The 22,640-nt window shown below is 40.7% G+C and overlaps 1 protein-coding gene across 2 annotated transcripts in view; it reads left to right on the top strand.

Annotated features, from left to right (window-relative positions):
- Positions 1-20,642, top strand: part of LPGAT1 (lysophosphatidylglycerol acyltransferase 1) — a 61,066-nt gene extending 40,424 nt beyond the window's left edge. For both annotated transcript variants that reach the window (XM_054630487.2, XM_054630488.2), the window contains 3 exons: positions 3,709-3,835; positions 11,058-11,164; positions 14,624-20,642. In XM_054630487.2, the coding sequence (XP_054486462.1) occupies positions 3,709-3,835; positions 11,058-11,164; positions 14,624-14,775 (386 nt within the window). In that variant the 3' untranslated portion in view covers positions 14,776-20,642. The remainder of the gene's footprint in view (positions 1-3,708; positions 3,836-11,057; positions 11,165-14,623) is intronic.
- Positions 20,643-22,640: the final 1,998 nt, after the last annotated feature.

The following is a 22,640-nucleotide window of genomic DNA, read 5'->3' as shown; positions in this document are numbered from 1 at the left end:
ACTGAATACCCTTGAATCCACAGTGAAGAAAATAGTTGTGAAGATTTGCCTCTGCTGATGACTTGGAAAAAAGCCCAAAACCCCAAACAACAAACAAATTAGGAAGCTGTTTAAATTTTACTTTTGATTTTTTTTGTCTAGGCCAGAAAGCTGCTGTTCCTTAGATTGTTCAGTTTTGGCTTAGCACTCATAAGACAAGTATGTACCATTCACACTAAGGTGCCTCACTGCTGCAGGGTTTGGGTGTTGTTGTGCAGGGCAGGTGCCTGTGGGCATGTTCAGAAGGTTTATGTGGCATTTTAAAAAAATCAGAGTGTTAACATTTTCAAGCAGTTTGAAAAATCCATATCTTGTGCTGGAAGTGGTAGGCAGACTGACAGCACAGCAGAAAAACCAGTGCTTGGAGAGATCAGCTGAAGTATGGTCTGTGCAGCAGCTTCTTCTGCTGGAGCCTCTGACAGCCAGGCTGCTCAAGCTTTCAGCAAGTACTAGAAATGAAAGATAAGGGTGCCTTTCAATGGTAGGCAGAAAGTTGGAAGAGTTTGGCTGTCAGAAAGGTGTGGCTGAGTTGGCCAAGGCAAGCTGGGTGAGAGGAGTTCTTTAGCACAGGTACATGCAGCTCCCTGATTGCTCAGGTGCAAATGCCAGACCTGAGATTCACACTGTTACAACTAATGCACAGGCTTTGGTTTGAGCTCCTGTTAATGTGCTCCATTTAAAAAATAATAGGGTCTATTCTTGGTCAGAGGTGTGCTTACACCTGAAAGCAGCATCCTTGGAGATACTTAGGTACCACTCCTTTGTGTTTTGTGCAGTTGTCAGTTTCTTTTCCAGTTTCAGGATCTGTCAGAGCTCCTGGACTTTAAAATAAATTTGTTTATGAGCAGGTTGCAACACAGTATAACCCCTCCCCCCCCCCCAAAAAAAATTCAAGATGTATTGCAAAATTAATTTTCCTAAATCCTTGGTGATGTAGGTTTTTTTGGCAGTCATATATCTTGGATGATTATGTAAGGCTTATTTTAAAGCAGAGCATGCACCAATACTGTGATTGGAGAGCACATGGAGGTAGCTGCACTAACACCTGCTTGCTCTAAAAGGAGCTCTCTAGAGGCTGATGTTGCTGACAGAACTTTTTTTTCCTGGCCTGGGGTTTCTGGTGGGCTGTCTGTTTTTTTCCCTCACCCTGCCCTGACAAGGGTTGGAGGGGAGTTTGGAGCTGGACTGAGGAATCCAGTGCTGCTGCAGCAGCTCTCTCCACAGAAGCAGAAGGTAGGAAATCAGCACAGCAGAGGACTGCAGGAGTCTTCCCTTAATGAAGTGCAAACCATTATCCACTGAAAGAACAGCTTTAAATATAGCTAAATATTGAATAAATTATTTTGAAACACTTTACTGTAAATAATTAGAAAATGTGCCCATATTCATCTGGCACTTTTTCACTGCAATTAATGATCTTTGTTGCTTACTCACTTAGGCAATTTAACTTTGGCAATTTACTTGCCTTTATCCATTCTTGCTTTACATCTGGGAAAATAATAACTTGAATGACTTTGTTTCAAAATCTATTTCTAAATTAATACTTCTGTTGATTTAATATTAATTTCATATTGGCTCTTCTCTGATTCATTGCTACTTTTAAAATGAAGCACTCTGTAGTTAGTGCTTTTCTTAAGAGAGACTTGACAAGCACTCTGTCATGATGCTGGCAAGCCTGTAGCCTCCAGTTCTCATTTCATGTGTCTGTCAGGGCTCTAAAATACTGTATTTCCAGAAGGTAACACTGAATGCTTCAGCATGACCTATGCAGCTTGCCCTGGGTCAAGTTTTGGAATAATATGTTGCATGCTGCTAAGAACTCATAATCTAAATTTTAGGAAATGTGCCTAGCCCTGTTGGAGTAGTGCATTTTTAATGAAGCAGTACAACTCCACTGATGAGCAGACAGCAAGAAAACACTGTCTGCTTGTTAAAATAATTGATAGATACATGTGACAGCATTGCTGTAATTTTCACACTTAATTAAATTAAATGCAAATGAAATTAAATTAAATGCAGGTAGAAACTTGCAAGCCAGTCCTTGCATGCACATTCTAGCTGGAGTCAGCAACTGTGGCTCAGGGTGCTGCTCACACTCAGTGCTGCAGATTTCTTCAGGTGTGTGGTGGATCTCTAAAATCAGAGTGGCTGCTCTGGGCAAGGCCACACTCTAGCCCAGCAACTTGTCCAGGACTCCAAGGAAATTACAGAGTGAGAACACAGCAAGGAAGCATCACACTTCTCCCACATATTCTCCAAGCTTCTGACAGTTTCCTGTGTGGTGGGTTTCCCAAGCTAGGTGGGGATTTCTGCCTGGTTAGTTAATCCTCCATGGTTATTCAGTTCCCTCTTGATCCCAGCTCCTGCCATCCTTGGCACCCTTTAGCAAGAGATTCCCAAAATTTATTTTTCCCCCCTCTGCACAGAGAATCATTTTTCTGTTTGTTATGAAAACTTTTCCTCTTGGCTGAATTTTGAGTGTCTGTCCTTGTATAGGGAAGGATGGTGAACAGTCAATCCCAGTACATGTTCTTGGTGCTGCCAATGCTCTTGTCAGCCTCTGTTACATTTCTTTTGTAGCTTTCTCAGCTGCAGGCTTGAGGAGTATTGTACTTTGTACTAAAAGCTAACACTCCTTACATGCTCTTGCCCATGGGTGGCTGTTTGTGATAGTCAGCTTTTTAAATCCTTAGAGATACTGCCTGATGTGGTGTGAGCCTGTTGTACTGTCAGGCAGTAAGTGAGCATTACTCTGCTGGCTGGGGCAGAATGGGACCTCAGACACAGGACAGCTCCAGAACAAAGAGAAAACTCACAGGCTAACCTCCAAGTGCCATCTTGGCAGTGTGGCCTTCCTTCTTGGTTTGCTCTACAGATCTGCTGCTCTCCTCTGAGCAAACCTGTGAATTGAAGACCAGAGAGGGGTCATTGATTTATGACCTGGACTGTTGCTGGTTGTAACTCATATTCAGATTTTAATAGAGTCATGGAATATTCTTAGTTGGAAGGGACCCACAGATTTGATTCTCTTTACTTATCTTAATAGCAAATATTTTCACCTCCTTTGATCCTTTTTTCAGTTTCTAAGTGGGCTGAGCAGCATATGAGCATGTACTGGTGTCAGCCTCTCCGGGAACCCTGTGGGTGCAGTATCTTCCCCTCTCTGAAAACTGACCAGCTTCTGTTCCTTGCTTTCTTACCCTGAGTACACCCTGATAGTGAAGCTTTTCTTCTTCATCCTGCAACTCACATTTTTAAGAACTTTTGAGAGATCTAAATGGCTGCTGCTCCATCAGTGATCTTTTAGAAAGGCCCAGGTGCACATGTGCTTGAAGTGCAGACCAAGAAGCTTGGATGTTTATTTTGGGATTTTTTCTTTTGGTGAATGGGGGGAAGCACCTGACCTTGGAGCCAAGATGTCCTGTGACTGTACTCAGACCTGGTGAGTGAACTTGTTCTATTCTGTGTACCACAGTATCTAAGGACAGCAGAAATAACCATGAAATAAAATGTAGGTCCAGCTGATGTTAGTAAGGGTGTTTCTGTGCCCTGTAATGAAATCTGGATTTGATTTTTGATGGTCTTATTTGTGCCTCATACCTCAGGAAGTGATATAAAAACTGCATAACTCTCAAATAAGTGACATGGAATTTTCTTTTTTATTCCTAGAGAGCAAATCCAAAGGCCTCCAGTGGGTGATAGATACAACCATTGCATATCCCAAAGGTGAACCTCTAGACATCCAGACCTGGATTCTTGGCTACCGACAACCAGCAGTGACACACGTGCATTACAGGTAGGAAATGCTCCTCCTACACTGAGCTCAAGGATTCACAAATCACTTGTGTCATTTCAGGATGGGGGAAATCAGGAGCAGTGGGAGTGGGTTTTTTGTGTCTCACACGGGTGGGCAACTCATATTATTTAAACACAATCAATCTTTCTTTTTGAAGTTTGGTGACTATTCTGTATCTTAGGACAGACATTTAAGTTTTGGACTAGTGTCCTGTGGTTGAGTAGAGTTGTGGGGAATATACCTGAAGGCATCAGGTATAATGATGGTAATCATCTTTTTCACTTTAGTGTTAAGGTGCTGCTAAACCCAACTTTTTTAAATTTTGTTTTTAGTAATGCAACTAATTAAAAATCACTGTTGTTAAATAAACAGATTTCCTAATAAAATATTCTATTTAACTTTCTGACAAAGAAAGGCCAGCTTTTTCACTCAAAGAATACTTTAAGTAGTTGAGCAAACAGCTGGAAAAAGCAGCTTGAAAAAGTTGCAGCTCTCATTGACAGCTGGGATGGGAGACTATTAAAACTTTTCTCCTCAGCAGTTCTTTGTCTCAAGACCTAAACTGATGGAGAGAAGTTGAATTTTGCTTTTAGTTTACAGTGAATTCCAGCTCACTCCAGGAGTATTTTAACACTTCCTATACTAAGTAAATTGTTGCATTTTATCCCAAAATCACATTATTTTGTCTTACTCCCTCTTGATGATTTGGAGAGCTTTTTATTATAGAAAGCTTTCAAGGAGTCTTGTGTGGATCCCCTGGGTGGCAGTTTAAGTGGGAATGACCTTCTCCATCATCACAGCTGTGTCAGTGTTGTGTGATGCAGAGTACAGGAGCTCCTTTCCACAGCCGTGTTTAAATCTGTCCTTACTTTTTATAGAAAGCTGCCTTCCAAGTTCCCCTGAAGGTGAACATACTTACACCCTAATTTATATAAGATGGCATTATATCTGTTGTCCTTTATTCAGGTCACCTTAGTACTCTCTCAGATCTCTGGGATAATTGCAAGTTGAATTATTTAGAATTTAGAATTCTTCTGAAAAATATTTCCAAAAATACTTTCTTTGAAAACAACAGTAAGATAATGTAAATTGAATTAATTTCCTGCTTCTAAATGTATATTCAGACCTATCTTTGATCACAAGCATAAATATGATGCAACCTTTTTTGCATTGAACTTGAATGTTTAAGTTCTTGTAGTACTGAAATTCTAAGAAAAACATAAATTTTGGGGGGGTGTAAGGTCTAATTCACTGGGTTAAACAGGGGCAAGCCCAACCTTTCTGTTTGACTGCTTTCTGTATTTTAATAACCTCTGTTTGTCATGGCTGACCCTGTAAGAGCAGTTGAAGTGTGTCCCAAATGGAAAGCCATGCAGTATCTCTCCCTGACCAAGCACAGGGTGTGTGATGGCTCTGAAATGAGCCCAGAGTGTCTTGGGTTTGCCTGGAGCTCATTCTGTCTTCCAGTCCTGGTAGTCCTTGAGGCACATGGCCCCTGCACTCTGAGGTGGGTGCAGGTGGGCACATGGATATCCTCTGAAATTTTCTTTAAATGTATATCAAATCTGTCTGTACTGGTGTTATATTTTCCTGCATTTAGTGCAATAAAGTCTTGCTCATTTTTTGTAATTTGGAATGTCTTGGGAGATAACATTTGAAATAAATTTTAAGGGTATTTTTGAAATAACTGGGAAGAGAGCACAATAGTTTCTCATGTAGTTTCTTTTAACTGAGTTATAGGGGGGGAAAAAAGCACCCCTTTGGAAAAAGCGAAGAATAGTTTTGTCCAAATGCCATCTCTGTTGTATGAAAGAAGAATCAGGATTTAAACATGCTTATTCCCTTTTAGAGTAGTCCAGAGTTGAGGTTTTGATGTCTGACAGCAGAAGGGAAAAAAGGAACATTTTCTGTGCCACTCAAACTGGAGCAGAAGAGACTGCAGAGCTGCTTTTGTTCTGGTGGCTCAGTCAGTCCCTTCCTTCTGCTGTGCCCCTGGATCACCACCTGTCTCTTTCTGCCTTACAGACTTTAAAATCTGGTGGTTGCCTTTTCTCATAGCCTGGGCCTTTGCTGCAGGATTATTTCTTTTTCATCCTGCTCAGGGAGCAACAGAAGAGAACACAGCAAGGATGCTTACGTTACAATTTTTAGGTGCTTTTCTGGCTGGTGGAAATGGCAGAGAAGGCTTGGTTTAATCCAGTAATCTTTTTTTTTTGAAAGCTCAATTTTGATAATGAGTTGAGCCTTGCTTTTCAAACTTCAATTTTCAGTACAAATGACACAATTTTCAGAAGTTCATAATTAGGCTAAGCTGTGGCCTGATTTTCCTCAGAATGTCAAAAGAAACCTCCCTAGAAAAAAGAACAATTACCACATTTGGATCTAAAAACACAAGGTGTGAGAACGTTATCCATCTATTGAATAGCTTTTTGACCCTGACTGACTTTCCTCATAACTTACTGGAAAGTGCTGCAAAACTCAGTTTGCTATCTAAAATATAATACTCAAGAAAATATCTAATGAATTTCCTCCAGGCCAAACAGCACTGGGATTTTTGTGGGAGATGTCAATGCATGCAAAGCATGCCAAACTAGAGGCATCACTGTAAGACCTGCCTTGTAATGAGTCTGTTGGAAAGGTTTGCTTGCTCTTCTCACAGAGTTTAGGTTTATGCTTGGCTCATTGTGTGCTGTGTGTTGCCTGTAAATCCAGACTCACTACGATTGCTCTCAGCAGAAATAAGCTGAGTGCTTTGGTGTCCATGTAGCAAGGCCACAGACTGGCTGCTGTTCTCAGCTCCCACCATTTCTGTGCCATGAGTCGAGTTTGGGGTTTGTTTCTTTTCATTTCACACCAGGCACTTGTTTAGTTTGATTGGCTTGGTGTTTCTTAGCTGAACCCCAGGTTTCTCCAGCAATAATTTCTTGTGTGCCGCAGTTCTGTTGGCAGAACCTGAGACTTGCAAATATAAACCCCCTGGCTGTGAAGCTGGCTCGGTGCTTAGCATCCCCTCAGTCAGGGGTGGTGTGAGGTGGGTTTCTTGCCTTGGTTTCCTTGCAGGGTGATGCCCTTGGATGCTCCCATGCCACGTTTGGGCTGTGTGACAGTGGCTGTGTGCAGCAGCCCTGACGTCAGAGGCAGCCTGAGTCAGCTGTGACGCAGGGCTGGCCGTGCATGGCAGTGTCACACAGGCTGCTCCAGCCCTGTCCCCTTGCCTCCCCGCCAGCCTTTGCTGTGCCACTGCTGGAACAAGCTGTCAGCTGCTGAGCAAGTTCTATTTTTGTGTCTGCATTGATACAGATCTATTGAAATAAGCCAGGCTCCGAGCTATAAATAAGATGAGATGCATTGTGGTTGCTGAATGAATGTTGCAGAAGGGCATCCCGTTTGGCAGTGTATTTTAATACACTTTTATACGCAAGTAACTTTATTTTTGGTCATGCCTGACATCTACCAACAGCCTCCACTGTCCTGGATTTATTTAGAGCCATTGAAGCAGCAAATAATATCATGACTTAAATGGAGTAGCAAGTAATACAGGACTTCAGTTCAGGGCAGGACAGGTGATAAAAGGCAGTTAGTACTTATAGTGGTAGCCATGAATTTCAGAATTTAAATACAGAATCAGCAGTTGTTTCTCCAGTAACGACAACTTAAAAGAGAAAAATGTTTCTAAGCATGCAATATTTCAGAAAATCCTGTGGTGTCTTCTGAGAAACAGCCTATCAGTAGCTAATTCTCCACAATTCTCACATATACCAGCATGTCTTTGGCAGTTAGATCTCCTGGTTTTTAAAATACTTTTTTTTTTCTGGACTGTCATTTATTGTAATATAATCTGGTTTGGGACATGGACACAAATGTGTGTAGCAGTTTAAGAAGTGGCCATCCCTCAGTCAGGTACCCAGACTGTCCCTGCAGCTGCTGCCACCTCCAGCTGCAGGGTAATGCTTCATTACTGGAAAAAGATTCTTTGCAGACTCCCATTGAAATGTGTCTTTATTTCCACCACCACTTTTCACTTCCCAGGGTGCAGCCTATGCTGCCACTGCTTTTAGCCCCTTCCCCACTTTTCCTGGGGACAGGAAAATCAGCTGCTCCTGTGATGAGGAGCAAAAAAGGTATTTCCATTCTGCTTGAATGTTCCGGTCAAATTCTTATCCAGTCTATTAAATTCCTTGTTTGCCACACCAGGACTAAAGATGCTCTTATTTTAATGAATGTGAAGTTAGTTTTGCCCAAAAGCTAGAAAGATCCAAGTGCCCCAGAGACTCCAGGAGCTCCAGATGTTACATGTTGACCTTATTCCTTGCCTTGGCAGTTCTGTGCAATGATACTTTATTCCCCTGAGGAGATGAGCAAACTGTTTGCTTCCAATGGCATTCCTGATCCTGCATACCCAAAGGTGGGGTAGAGCCAAGGTGATGCTCATGCCTGACCACATGGACACCTGTTTACATATCTCACTGAAAATAAGGAACTTTTTTCTGCATCTTTTAACACCGGACCTGGCAGATGCCAGCATCCTGCGGTTGGGTTTGACCCTGTTCCTGTCAGAGCAGTGGCTTTCTGCTGTTGTTTTGGATTGCCTGTGTGGGGAGTTTTGTAACAGTAGACTTGCTCACTCACCTTCCTGAACCCAGTCTCCTTCAAGAGAGTGTTCCTGTGAAACACAGATGCCAGCTGAGCCATCTGATGGGCAGAGAACCATGGCATTAGCAGTATGTTTAGTTTAAATATAGGGGGGTTTAGCTTTGCCTTATTGAGTACAGAAAGGGCTTCTTTCCAGAGTTCGAGGATTTTTTTTTAATATTTAATCTCTAATTTAGATCAGTCATTAGTAAGAATGTTCTGCTGGTAAAAATAACTCTGGATAATCTAAAAATACATTTGAAAATGCTTCTAAATACACCAGCACTTACCATTGCCGAGTTGTGGCAGCTAGTGTAGCATTACTGGAAAACCAGTTGTTTTTCAGTCTGTTAATGTTTGTTCAATCTGGGTGTAGCAGTGGCTGCTTCTCAGACTTCAAAGCAGCAGAATTTATCTCCAGAGATTCAAGCATTCTGGCAGCATTATTGATCCACACAAGAGCCTGGATGGATTCAAGCAGGGAAGTGGTGTGCAGTGCTTCCATTAGTCTCTCACAGAGCTGCTATCACCTGTGCTACTGCACTGCTCCATTAAAGTGCCAGCTCAGAAATTGTTTTTAACAGGTATCTTGCAAGATCCTATGATGTTTCCAGATTAGGAGGAATGTTCTTGACAAAACAGAGTTGTTACCCATTAGGTCAGGGAGAAGTGAAGGCAGAGGTGAAGAATATCTTACAGTCTACAATGGAGACTGCACGTGAAGCCAGGTAACCCTACACTTCTGTCCTGAGACAGCACACGTTCTCTTAGTTGTGAACCCTCTTAAAACCTGGGTAAAGCATCTGTCCTTCAAAAATACTCTGTGAAACACAGTATTCAGTTGCTGAGCCTTTTATCTCTTTACAGCAGATTGGCAGAAGAGAGTAAAAATAGTGCTTGGCAGCCCAGTTGTGTTTGGGGACACAGAGTAAGTCTTAAGTGTTTTGCCCTCAGCAAAATGGTCCTTGCTCTGTGGGTGTGTTTTTTACTTGCTGCTAGGTGGTTTAATTTTAACCTGCTGTACAGTATCTGGGCTTCAAGATAAAATAGTTCTTTATTGTTTGTCTTTGTTCCTGATTTGCAGACTGAATACTTGAGCTGATTACTGAAGCACCATTTTATAACATTTGTCTTTGGGCAAAGACTTTCCTTCAAACTCTGTTTTATCTGAGATAACAGTTGCTAATTTCTGGTTACCAGGACTGGCTTTACTGGAGCATAGAGAACTCCACAGTGCCAGGAGGGTGTAGGTAGAGTTACTCCAAAGGCTACAGACATAGCTGACTTCATGGTGATACCATAGTGTGTAAATAAAGTCGTTCATCTCCTTATATTGAAGTTGTCTCTGTATGCCAAAGCACTGTGGTTTGTAATTCACTCCTTAGAGCAATGCTTGCTGCTTGACTCCCCCACTTCCAGCTTATTTTTCCATGCATCAGACTGAAAAGAGGAAGGACAAATGACAAATGAACAAAGCTGGCAAAGATGTTGAAATTATAACAGCAACAAAAGCATTCTTCAGAAGGGCCTTATTTTCTTACTCTGACATTCCCAGATGATTGTCGTGTTACTTCCAATTCTTTGCAGTATGATTAGTTGAGAAAGACTGTGTTGAAAATGAAATGGAAATTCACTAATGAAAATAGAAGCATGGTGTAAATGAGAAGCTAAGTGGGAGCTCACCTGGAAAGAGAAACCTACAGTAAAGGCCTTGCATTTCAGAGTGTGAATTTTCCAGGTTAGCCTGATACACAAATCTCTCCTACCTTGGCCTGCCAGTACAGCACACTGGATGTGTAAGTTCTTGTTTATACATCAAAAGGCACTGAGGGTCTGCTGAGGAGGTTTCACACTTACTCTAAGATTGGAAATTCGATTTTGAAATAATCCAGTGAGGTATGGTGGATTATTTGGGAGTTTCAGGATGTGTGTACCACAGTGAATTCTGCTCTGGGTGTCTGTTTTTCTAGGTCATCTAATATTCAGCAAATAAGTACCAAAATCCTAGCAATTCTCCCGTTGGTGTTTTTTTAAAACAGAGCAGCAATATTTGAGTACAGGGTCAGTTTTCAGTGTAAAATGTGCCTTGTAAATTTCAAAGAAAGCTGCCAGCATCCTTTGAAAAGCACAGAGGGCTTGTTTTCTGGGATGTGGAAGAGCTGTTGGTGCTTAGTGATGTCATTATGTGGCTTCTGCCCGCTGTATTGTTTCTTCAAAGCTATGAATTAACTTTCTCATTTTTTTATTTCTTTCATTCCACTTGGTTTGTATTCTTCTTAGGGAATAGTAATATAGTGTGGTGGTATTCTATTAAAAAAAGAACAAACCAGTGCCTTAGTAGTTTTTATCAAAAGCTGTAGTACAGCATTTGGTGGAGACTGATGCCAATGTCTCTTTGTGGTTCTGGATGGCAGCCTGGAGTTTCCCACTCTTGTACCCTTAATGCCTCTGTGATCTGAGTTGGAGAGAGTGCAGGTCATGCAGTTAGATTTATACAAAAGTCTTGTTGTCTCTGTTTTGTGGTGGGCTGGGGCAGAAGAGTTTTGTTCTCCACATTGCTAGGTTTAATTTGTGTTTGTTTCTTTGATAGGATTTTTCCAGTGAAGGATGTACCTGCAGAGCCTGAAGCTCTCACAAACTGGCTGTATCAACGATTCATTGAAAAGGAGGACCTCTTGACACATTTCTATGAAACAGGTAGGATGCTACCTAGCAGAGAGAGCTGTGCTTTGCTAATGGCTTTCCTTACAAGGATCTCAGAATGGTGCAGGAATGTGTAATTCCTTCACATGTGTGGTACAATTATTGCTATTATTACTGCTTTTTAAGTGGCAAAAATGATTAAAGAATTATCTATGATTAAAGAATTACCTAGGATAGGTAAATTACCTGGGCAACACTAGAAGTAGGATAGTGTTGGGAGCTGTCAAAAAAGTGACACACAGTTCAGCTGTGAAACGTGCTGCTCTGGGATTTCATGGCAAAGCTCCATGATTGAAGTATGATTGGAAGGACCTGTGAGAATTACATGGCACACATTCTCTGGAGCTGTGATCTGCAGCCCTGTGCATCACAGTTGTTGATGGGAAATGTTCAGTGTCTCAAATCAGCTGAGTTTAGTATTCCTGGGGACTGTGTTAAATGAAGATGCTTCTTCTGTGAGGTGATTTATTGCAAAGCCTGCTTTAATCTAGTTTTGAGTACTTAATTTATCAATCCAAGTGCTTAAAGAGATTAATAGAATTCTTTAACAACCCACAGTTGTATTTTGTTTTATGAAATGTTGCTGTCACTTAGCCACCATTGATGGCAGGGTTCAGACTCTGCTACATAAATCACATCCAAATGCACATATTGGACTTTATTAGACAAATAACTTTGTGAGTATCTTTTAAAATACACGTGTGGCAAATACATTGTAAAGAATTCATGGGTGTGTGACATTATTTTATGCTGTTGAAATAAGTCATACCTAGAAAATCTAACTAGTCTAGAATTCTTAGAGTATAATTAATATAATCAGATTTATTCATTAAAATGCACTTCCAAAATAGCATAATTGGTAATAATTTGCCAGTGCAATCAGTATGAATTAATAAAGACATGTTTTAAATGTAAATGCTGTGACATAGGACCTTATTAGGCATAAATTAGTATAATTTAAAGTTACTGCCATTTATACTTTTTGAGAACTTGGTTGCATTGCTTTAGTTGGCCTACTGAAAAAGTGCTGCTGCAGTTTTTTGAAACCCCTTGGAAAGGTCCTGAGGTTGACTCTGAGGGGAGTCCCTGAGGCTGCTCAAGAGCCAGCTTTGTACTCACCTGGCACATGGTCACAGGAGGGTGTGGTTTTAAGACTTAGGGCTGTTTCTGTTATAATTAATCATTATTATTGTTATCATAATCATCATTATATTATTCTACAATACACACTGCTTAGGAACTTCTCTCTCTTAATAAAGCTTACTTCAAAAAGCTGGGGTAACATTTAATGCTCCATGAAACTTTAAAAGGTTGCATTGACTAAGCCAAGAATTCATTTCTTGGCTTATTTTTATTTGGGAAGAGAAAGAAACAAAGCCCAGAGCACCTTTCTTCATTTTGCTGTACTCTTAAGTGTCAAGAACTTAGATCATCTGTAATATTAGACCTCTGGAAATCCAAACCAAAAGAAAAGTATGCCTAAAATTTGATATGAAGCTAATCCCATAATTTTTTACAGGTGCATTTTACACATTTCATTTATAAAATTAGAACCATTTCAAGTTAATAGCTGTAGGTAACAGACTCCTGTTTTAGGCAGTTAGTGGAAAACTTATATTGGCAAGTTCTTGATTTCTCTGAACTCTTCAGCAAGACAACCTTGAAGCCCTTAGTAACACAAGTGAGATTGCATTTAGCAGGACAAAAACACTCGGGGACCGATTAAGGAAAAAACCCCAACCATAACTAGGAGCAGTTGGAAAAGAGTGATGGCATACTGAAGGCATTGTGCTCCTCATTCCCTGTGCTCAGAAGCCAAATGGTGTGAGGTGATGAAAAAAGTAAGGAATGGCTTCCCTAATGCTATGGAAACACTCCTTGTTGTGCCAGATCAGAAACCTCATCTGGAAATCCTGCATACAGTCCATTCTCCCTGTCAGGGAATACAGATTGAACTGGGAAGAGGGACAGATAATCAGAGCTGAGATTGAGGGAAGGTGGCATCATTTCTGTTAAGGACAACTAAAAGTACTTGGCTTGTCTCAGGTGGGAAAGGGAAGAGTCAGAGCTGGCTTGGGAGGGAGAGAGGGAGACAGCTCTCTGTACCGACAAGGGAAAAAGAAAAGGTGTTTAAAGCAGAGGTCAGTGTTAGTACAGAAAAACAAATGGGCCATGGAAGAACAAATCTAGCCTAGAGTGGACAGATAGAAGCTTAGCTGTGAGTTACTGGGGAATAATGATGTAGCAAATCTGCCCAAGTGTGAAATACCTGTCAGGGAGAGGTGGATGGGGCTCATCAAGGATGTTTTTAGGCTTTTTCCTTGTTTACTTTTTTTTTTTTTTTAATTAAGAGCATTCATGCAGGAAGAAAAGCTTTGTCTCAAATGCTTGATTGCAGATCCTCCAGTGATTGCAAATGTGAAGCACAGAGATAAGCTGCTGATGGTATCTAATTGCCCAAATTGTGTGGTTCCCAAGATTAAAAATTGACATTGCTGCATCTTTACTCTTTGAATCATTAATTTCATTTTCTTCTGAGAGAAGTTGAGACTCCATAATGCTGCAGCAAGTTCATCATCTTCTCTGGTGTAATTCAGAGTTTTATACCCCCTGTTCAGGATTAACAGCAATAAAAGTGCTTTGTGTCATCAAGTCTTTGTGCATCTCAGTACAGTGTAATGCAGATGATTTAATATGCTGATGTAAATATATGCAAATAGTTTGCTTACAGCCATAAAGCTCTGACGTATTCAGGCACATTTAATTTAGTGTTGCAAGTCAGAAAAAGTCAAAGTATGGAAAAACCAAATTTTATTGTCAGATGAATCTCTTCCAGTCTTTCCCATCTAAGCAAGGATTTCAGTAAAGAATTTCTGGAAAGCTCTGTGGCAAATGACAGTGTTTCCTTAGTCAGTATGACTGAGTGTTCAAACAATATGTGGAAACTGTTCTTTAAAGAAGGGGTGTTGTGTGTGTAATTACATTTTCAAGAGGAACCTCAAGAACTTATGTGTGTTGCTTCTTCACAGTATACAGTATCACCACCAAACAGCTGTAGAGTTTAATATGGAATCCATTCAATTTGATCATGGAGGTACTAATAAAACTTCAGAAATAACACAAAACTTAATTGACAGTTGGATCTCTCTGCAAAGGTTGAGTACAGTGATAGCAGCTTCTAAGGAATGCTTTCAGGTTTATGCTTAAAGTTTATAAGGAAATCAAAATTGCTCTTATTAAGTAAGGGGTTGTGTTTTGATATGGGGTTTTTTGTTTTTTTGAAGGCTTCTGGAAAATCTGTCATAAATTTGACAGCATTAGAGCATAGAGCAGTACCCAGTTAATTCTGCGTGGGCACCATTGCTGGGACAAGCAGTAGAGAAGCAATAAAGTGGTGCATTAAGGCTGTCATCCCTGGGCAAAGCATTAAGTGTGTTTTCTTTTCTCTTGCAGGAGCTTTTCCACCACCCCAGGGTCAGACAAAAGCGATTTCTCGGGAGATGACCCTCAGTAACCTGTGGCTGGTTGCCATACAATCATTTGCATTTTTGTCAGGAGGGATGTGGTACTGCCTCTTTCAGTATTTGTACCATTGCCTATTTTAAAAGTGGAATGGGACCTGAGGACACAATGGGAATCCAGGCTCTTGCAAATGAGTATCATGTTGTATGTGCAAATGTGAATATTCAAGAGTAAAGGAAAATACTGGATGGACTTTTACCTCTCTTTGGGGGAATTTTAAACTCCACTAAAAGTGAAGATCAGTAACATAGTGACCTGATGATGTATTATTTTAAGAATTGTCTGTATTTTTAAAAATGTATACTCTCACCCACACTTAAGCAAATTCAGCATTTGGACAAAAGGTGCAATCGTACAACCACCGTAGAAGAATGTCTGTGACAAGAAAGCTTTGTCACCACAAGTATTTCTTGGCATTGTAGTTAGAGCTCAGAAAATTCAGCAACTTGTCTCTTCAGTAGTGTGTACAGCATTGGTGTGGTAGAGATTCCTCATTTGCACAACGTGTACTTTACTGCAGCTCATTGTGCTGGAGTCAGAATCCTCAGCAGAGCTGTGGAGGTGTCTTTGTGGCTACGCAGTCAGCAGTTGTTGTAGCAGACACATCGATCTGAACCCAACACCCAAACAAGATCTGGTGTCAGGTCTGTCCTCTGAGGCACTGGTCCTCAAACAAGCATTGCAGCATCACAGTGTGATTAAAAGCTGTCCACGTGGGATGAATCAGCCCATCCCTGCTGTGGTCTTGCCATCAGCTCTCCGAGTTCCATGTGCTACCAGTGTCTCGTGTTACAGGGAAACTTGGAAAATACAAAGTCACTTGGTTAAATTCCCTTTTTGTTCAGAATGCAGCTAAACCCTCATCATCAGTTTTGAAAATGCACTTTCAAAGGTGAAAAGTCAGTGAAGGAAAGACATGGAACAGAGGGAAACTTTGTTTGTCACACGTTGGAAGGCAGAGCAATTCTAGCTGTTTCTGAAGGTCTGCTGGTGCTGCTGGTGATTTTTAGCCACCTTTGTATTTTGTATACTGCAGTCCAACCAAGGTGACCTTGGAGTGGTTTATAGAGGCCTTTTTCTCCCTGCTGGTTGCAACAGTGCTAAATATACTTGTGGGAGAGTTTGAATAATTAAATGCCAACCATCTTAATGTTTTGCTAAGGAGTAATAGAAGAAAAACTAGTTTCGTAAAAAGAAAAAAAATAGGTATAATTGCTATCATAAATCTGTAGGAAGATACTACTGAAAAAATAAATATTCTGAATAACTACATGGAGGGCAGTATTAATTAGCTCACCACTAAAATCTTACTGCTAAAATCTTACTGGAATAAGGAGGGGTTGAACTGAAGGGCAGATTGGAACAGAGGACACTTTCAGATGTGTAGTGCAGGATCCTTTTGAAAGGATGTCAGTGATGTACAGCCTTACTTCTGGCAGGTCTGGTTGGCATTGTGTTTATGTGATTATGCACAGATTTGCGAGAACGGTTCCTAAAATAAAACTAATCTCTCTAAATACAGGCAGGGTAGCCAGAACTTCAGATGTTGGCATACTGCCTTCTACAGAGTAATTTTGTTGAGAACAAAGTAAGCCCTCAGTGGTTTTGGCTCTGAGCTAGCAATATTGATTCCCCTTCTGTCTCCCTCTGCTGCTACATGAATCACAGGAGGTGGTGTGCAGAATACAAAACCTTGCCAGTGTTCTCTTTCTGTGGGGAGGGCAAAGAGCATACCAAAGCACGAGGCAGTGCCAATTTCCCCTTGCTTTGTGGAAAAATACTTTGTCAAATATGCCATCCCTGCCCCTCCCCATGCAGCAGTGGTTGCTCAGTGGGGATGGATGCAAAATGGCACCACAGTAAGGTCCCCTGAAGTGTGTGTTCCCTCCCTGACTCCACAGGAGGCTGGAGGCAAAGTACAGTGGTCACCAATAGCTTCATGTTTGAGGCAGGATGCTGTTTATAAATACCATCTCTGCACCTGAATTCTGGTGTAACCATTAAAAAGAGGTAGGTATGCCTTGATAGGAAGGGAGTCCGTGGAGTATTTGTTGTTTCATGTTGTTCTTGCTAAAGTTCAGCTGATGGAATGAATGTATTTAATCTGCCATTCGACAGGGGGGTGTTGGGGCAGCCCAGCACTGTTATGTGTAAGTGGTTATTCTGCTGCCCATGGGACTGACTCCTTCAACTCCAAAAGGCAGGTGGCAAGCTACTCACTTGCTGTCCTCCCCCATGTAGTTTGATCAGAACCACAGAGATGCCCAGAGTACAGCTCATTTTATTTTGAGCTAGGACAGACTGGACTGATGGAAAAAGGGAAGTTTATGTAAGCAGAATGCACAGCAGTTGCTCACATCAGGAGATTGTTCCTTATAGACCCTGTGAACTCCATGTAAGAGCATCTTGTTTTGTCAAATGCAGTATTTTTATTTTCCCAGTGGGTTGCAGTCAATAGCAAGTGTTCACGTGCTGCCTCAAGAAATTACTGTGCAGTAATGTTTCAGACAAGTGTTTGATTGATCTGGTCCTGTTCATTTTCACTTTGTTCCTCTGTAGTTCTTACTCTTACAAGAGGTTTGTTTCCAAGCACTGGTTGTTGTTTCAGTAGGGTGTGGAAACAGTGTCATGTCCCAGGCTTCTCTCCTGCCTGCACTGGGAAATGTGAAGAGCGCCTGGCACCGCAGCTCTGTACGGCCGAGTTGCTGTGGGTGACACCGGAATGAAACTGTTGGAAAGCAACACCAGAGGAGCCTCCCAGCATGATCTCAGATGCTGCTTCATGAAAGATAATAAATTGGATAAAATAAGTTTTGCTATGAAGGGAAGAATGTAAAATGGATATAATATGTAGGAAATTCAGTGCTAAAAATACCATGCTGGTCCAGACTGTCTGGAGCTTAGCAGGTGAGTCTGTAAAACACAAATTTCTGTCTGCTGCAATTTGGTTCTACCTTCTGGCAGTTGGCTGTTCTGGGCATTTTGCTGCACCATCCATGGGTTGCCGCCTCTGGAGAGTTCAAAATGTGTTTTGATAGAAACATTAATGAACTGTACAGTTGATCACAAATTAATATCACATTGAATTTGTATTAGGGGAAAAATAATGGAAAAATGTGTAAAATTATCAAAAATGAAAAATTCACAGAAAAAATTCCAACTGAAAGCTGTTGCACACAGAAGTGAGAGCAGAGCAATTTGAGTGCATTGCAGATAATAAGAATAATAAGAATAAAGATGGTTCTCTGCCAGGGTTGCCCAAAAAGCATCTCCACATTTCTATGTTTAATTGTTCATAAAGAAGTTATTAGAGTTGAAGTTGTGTCGGTCCTCACGGTTTAGCTTTGCTGCTCTGTGAATCCCATGATGTGAAGAGCACCTGTCCATCCACACCAAGCAGTTTCCTCAGTGCCCTGAGGTGAGTGCGCCATCATTTCAGTCTCACTTGGGTTCCACGTGTGGTTCTGTTGAATCTTGCAACAGTGGTGTCCCTTTTTCTTCTTTCTTTTTTTTTTTTTTTCCTATTTTAAAGTTGCTATCACCAGATGTTGAAAAGTGAAATTTCAGTTTACCTTGATTTCCTGGAAATGAAAAGCTTCCCTCTCCCTCCTCCCCCAGCGTCACAAATAAGGTGCATCTCTTTGCAGTAAAAATAAAGCGATCACTGTGGTACTGTTCTTGTTCACTTGGCTTGCAGATGATAGAACTTTTCTTTGTGTGACACTGCCATAAAGTGCTGTTAACTTTTCTCACCTGTTTGTACAAGATAATAACAGATACCGATCACTGTGTGTGACAGGATTCAACTGCTCCGCTTTGCCTTGACATAAATTTTGGGACCAAAGGTACCTAAAACTGGGATTTCCAAACCATGAGCCCAGGCTTGGATACATTCTCTTGACAGTCAGCTGAAGATTTTGTGGTGATCTGATACAATCACACAAAACAGTTATACATCTGGGGTTCTGTATTTTTTGGAAATAATGGAGCCATATGAAATAAAGGGTTATTTTGCAAAATTGCATACTTGATAGTTTTTACACTTCTTTTAAAAATAAATGGGAAGAGCAAAATGGAAACCATACTCTGGTTTAAAATGTCTGCATACATTAGAAATGCTTCTGAGCAGCTCTGCTTTTTCTATAAGAGCTGTAGACTGCCTGGCTGTGATAGAAGTTGTCATTGGAAGGACTTTATGCATTTTAAAGTTAGACCTTTTATTTTATCATGAGATAATGAAGTAATTATTCACTGAACAACTGTCCTATTAAAATGAGTTAGTTACTTAAAATTACTCCACCATGATGTTCATACTGTATGATGAAGAGGGTTTTTTTATAGCAGTTATCTTCACCTCCAGTTTTCTCCTTCCCTTCACTGTTACCTGCATTTTTGTTTTGTGTGATAAAATGTGGAAACCTGATGTGACTGTCAGTGGTTTTGCGAAGGACTGGTGATGTTTGGAATTATTTTGCTGAATTTATTTCATTGCATATTTTTTTATAAAATCTTTCCAGCAGCCAAGATGTCTTTCAGAAATGTAGACAGATACCAGAAGCAGCATTTCTCTTTCTTTTCCCTGGGCTGGGGTTCTTTTTATTTGGTTTTGGTTTGGTGGGGTTTTTTTGTTTGTTTGTTTGTTTTGTTTTGTTTTTGGTTTTTTGTTGTTGTTGTTTTTTGTTGTTTTTGTTTGTTTGGGGGTTTTGTTTGTTTGGTTTTGGTTTTTTGTTTTTGTTGTTGTTTGGGTTTTTTGGGGGGTTTTTTGTTTTGTTTTTTGGGGGTTTTGTTGTTGTAGGGGGGTTTTTGTTTGGTTTGGTTTTGGTTTTTTTTTGGTTTTTTTGTTTTGTTTTTTTTGCTGTGGCAAAAATAGAGTTGATTTTTTTTTCAAGACTATTTCATATGCTTCTGATCCTTAACAGATGAGAAGATTTTCTTTGATGATTGTATTTATTGTGCTTATAACTAATGGATACACAACCTTTACTGTGCTTACCGTAAACACAACAAATAGTAAAATAACTCTTTGGTTCACTGTACAGCTGCAGTGTTAATTTGTGACAGATAACATTGCTTATTAGGAAGGATACAGAGACAAATGTTTCAGTGCCAGAGGTGGCAAGAGGAGGAGTGGAGCAGTAGGGGAGAGAGGGGCAGCAGCTTCTGCAGCCCTCACTGCAGCACCCACTAGGAAGCTGTGCCAGTGCCCAGCTGCAGAGTTCCTCTGCAAGTCACTGTAGCAATGAGTCTTCTGAAAGTTTCTGAGAGCTGAGGGCGTGCCAAGAGCAGAACCTGAGCCCCCTTGAGCCTGGTTTGCCTCCTAGAAGGATGTGACTCCAGCCTTGTTGGGGAAAGGGTGTTGTCATTGTGAGATCCATAGTTTTAAAGAGGGATCTGATTTTAAGCAACTCCAGCTGGGCAGAGCAATGTGCCAGGTGGGACAGCCCCACCTATTCTGCAGCTCTGGCACCTCTTGGCTCCTGTCACCTCTGGAGTTCACTGCTGGGGCCCAGTTCTGCAATGTCTAATGAAGGGAAAAGGAACTCCTTGGAGCACCATGAGACATCTCGCACAATTTCCAAAACAGCGCCGTAGTTGTAGTGATGTCTACCTCTTTGTTTCCCATCTGGGTTTTGTCTTGGTTTTTTTGTGTGGTGTTTTTCTGTGTGGGGTGGGGGGAACTGGGGAGTGGGAGGGAAAACTTGAAATCTGAATATTAAGACACTGGTGGGGTATCCAGTGCTTACCAGCCGTGTTGTCATATTGAAAAAGCCATTGTTTTTAATTCCTGCCTAGTATGAAATGTTTGTTTTTAAAAAATCCTTCCTGCTGGAAAGAAAAATGTATTTTTAAAAAGAAAAAACATCCCTCTTGGCTATAAGAATGTCAGCTGTATGAGTTGTGACCATATCATGACATGCTGATCAGATAAATAAATTTTTATCTCTCAGGACTCTATTGTCATTTTTGCTGTTCTCGTAACTGTCAGCTTTTCTGAAAGGATACTCTTAATTTTTAAAGATCACTAATTTCAGCAGAAACAGCAAATAAAAAATGTGTGTAAATGTCATGAGTGCTTACTCTGGTTTACAAAAAACCACATTTTTGTCTTGATTTAACAAAAAAAAAAAAATCATCTTGTGAAAAATAATGAAAGGCTACAGGTAAAAGACCAGGCCCCTGGGGTGGTCAGGTGTTACATGCTGCAGTTACTTTGATCTCAAAGGCAAAGAAAAGGTGTCTCCTGGGGGAGAAAAAAGGAGGTTTTCTGGTCAGTACCTTCTATAGCGAGAATCTGTTAACTTAAACTTTCCATATGTCCTTGAGCTCTCTCTGGAATAAGGAAGAAGTCTCTTGGATCTATTGTCCTTTCTAATGTCAATCTGGTTTTGTACCAGGTTTGGCTAAGACTTCTCCATGGGCTTGGAGAAGTGATGCATCAGGAGTTTCAGAGCAGCTAGTGCTGGGATCTGGTGCAGCTGAATAAAAAGGCTGCCAATATTTTTGCTTAAAAATAAGTCATCAAGTTTGTTGTAAATGGTGTTATTGTGTAAGTATTAAAGGCTGCTAAGAACAGATATTTACTGGATTAAAGGTAGCATGTCTTGGGAAACTGGAAGTTCCAAAAAAGTGGGTGTTGTGAAAGGGGTCAATAAGATCAAACTCTGGGTCTATACAAAGAGTAAATAATAAGGTAACCTCAGTACAGCTCTTCTGTGTGGCTTTGGGAAAAAGCAACACTGGTCTTGCTCAACAGAACTACAAGACTAAATCAGATGGCAAACGTGGCTCATTATTATCTGCCACAATAGAGTTGGTGTTTTATAATCTCACTTGAGAAACTGAAGGAGAAAAACTAAAAGGTCAATTTTTACTGAATTACTTTTGAAGATGAGATTTTTTTCATTTGCAGTTAGCTAGTATAATTCTGCAGATCTGCTCAACTGTGTACAATATTTTCATAAATTATATTAAATAAAGCACTTTTTATTACTGATTGTTATTAAGGAGGACAAGTTGCTGAATGGTCCGAGTCACTGAATGCAGTTTATGTTTGATGCTGAAAAAAGGAAGGTCATCTAGCCACTAGGAACAGATGTCTTCCAGGAAGAGAAATTAACCAGAAAACACAAGAGTTGAGAAATTCTGGCAACTGAGGGCTGCAGTGGCATTTCTGCTGTAAATACATAGAAGTAAATAAAAGGGAAGATTTGACCCTTTGAGCAGATAGACCAAATAGGAGCAGAGGGTAGTAGGATTTCCCTCTGCAACATTAGTGAGACCATATATTGAATATTGACTCAAAGTGGCAAGGCAAGACAGAAAAGAAGAGCCTGTCAGTGTTTTCCCCCAAAGTGAAGCTGTTGGCTTTTCTACTCCTGTGCTTTTGGCAACACTGAAGATGCTTCTGACACTGTTCTTGTGTTCCCTTCTCTCTGCATTTCTCTTAGGCAGACGCACTGGGTCTTCCTCATCAGCAAGGATTTAAAGGGGAGAAACCCAGAGCTGTTAGATGGGGGCTGTGCTGCACCTTCTGTGTTGACGTGCACAAGATGTCAGAAAGATGCCTGACAAAAAGAGATGAGAAAAAGCTCCCTTTGCTGGATGAGACAGTCATTTTCCTGCAATGAAAATGCCAAACTTAGAATCTGTTAGAACAGAAGTGATGGTTTGGTTTGCTTTTTGGTTTTGAGTTTGGTTGGATTTTGTTTTGTTTTTTGCCACTGCTCTGACAAAATACTCTCTTGCAGCTGGCAAAAGCAGGGGAACATTTTATGTGCAATGCTCTGCTCTGTTACACCATGGCCAAACAATTTACAGGACCTTGTGGACAAGCACTTCAGGGCTGAACCTTGTATCCTATAAGGTGGGTGGGGTTGCTTTTTCAGGAGATTCCTTATCCAAAGCTGATGACAAAAACAGTTGTGAATAATATTTAACATTTAGTAAG

Source organism: Agelaius phoeniceus, chromosome 3 (assembly GCF_051311805.1).
Source record: "Agelaius phoeniceus isolate bAgePho1 chromosome 3, bAgePho1.hap1, whole genome shotgun sequence".
In the NCBI taxonomy this organism is placed as follows: domain Eukaryota; kingdom Metazoa; phylum Chordata; class Aves; order Passeriformes; family Icteridae; genus Agelaius; species Agelaius phoeniceus.
This window is presented reverse-complemented; position numbering and strand designations above follow the sequence as displayed.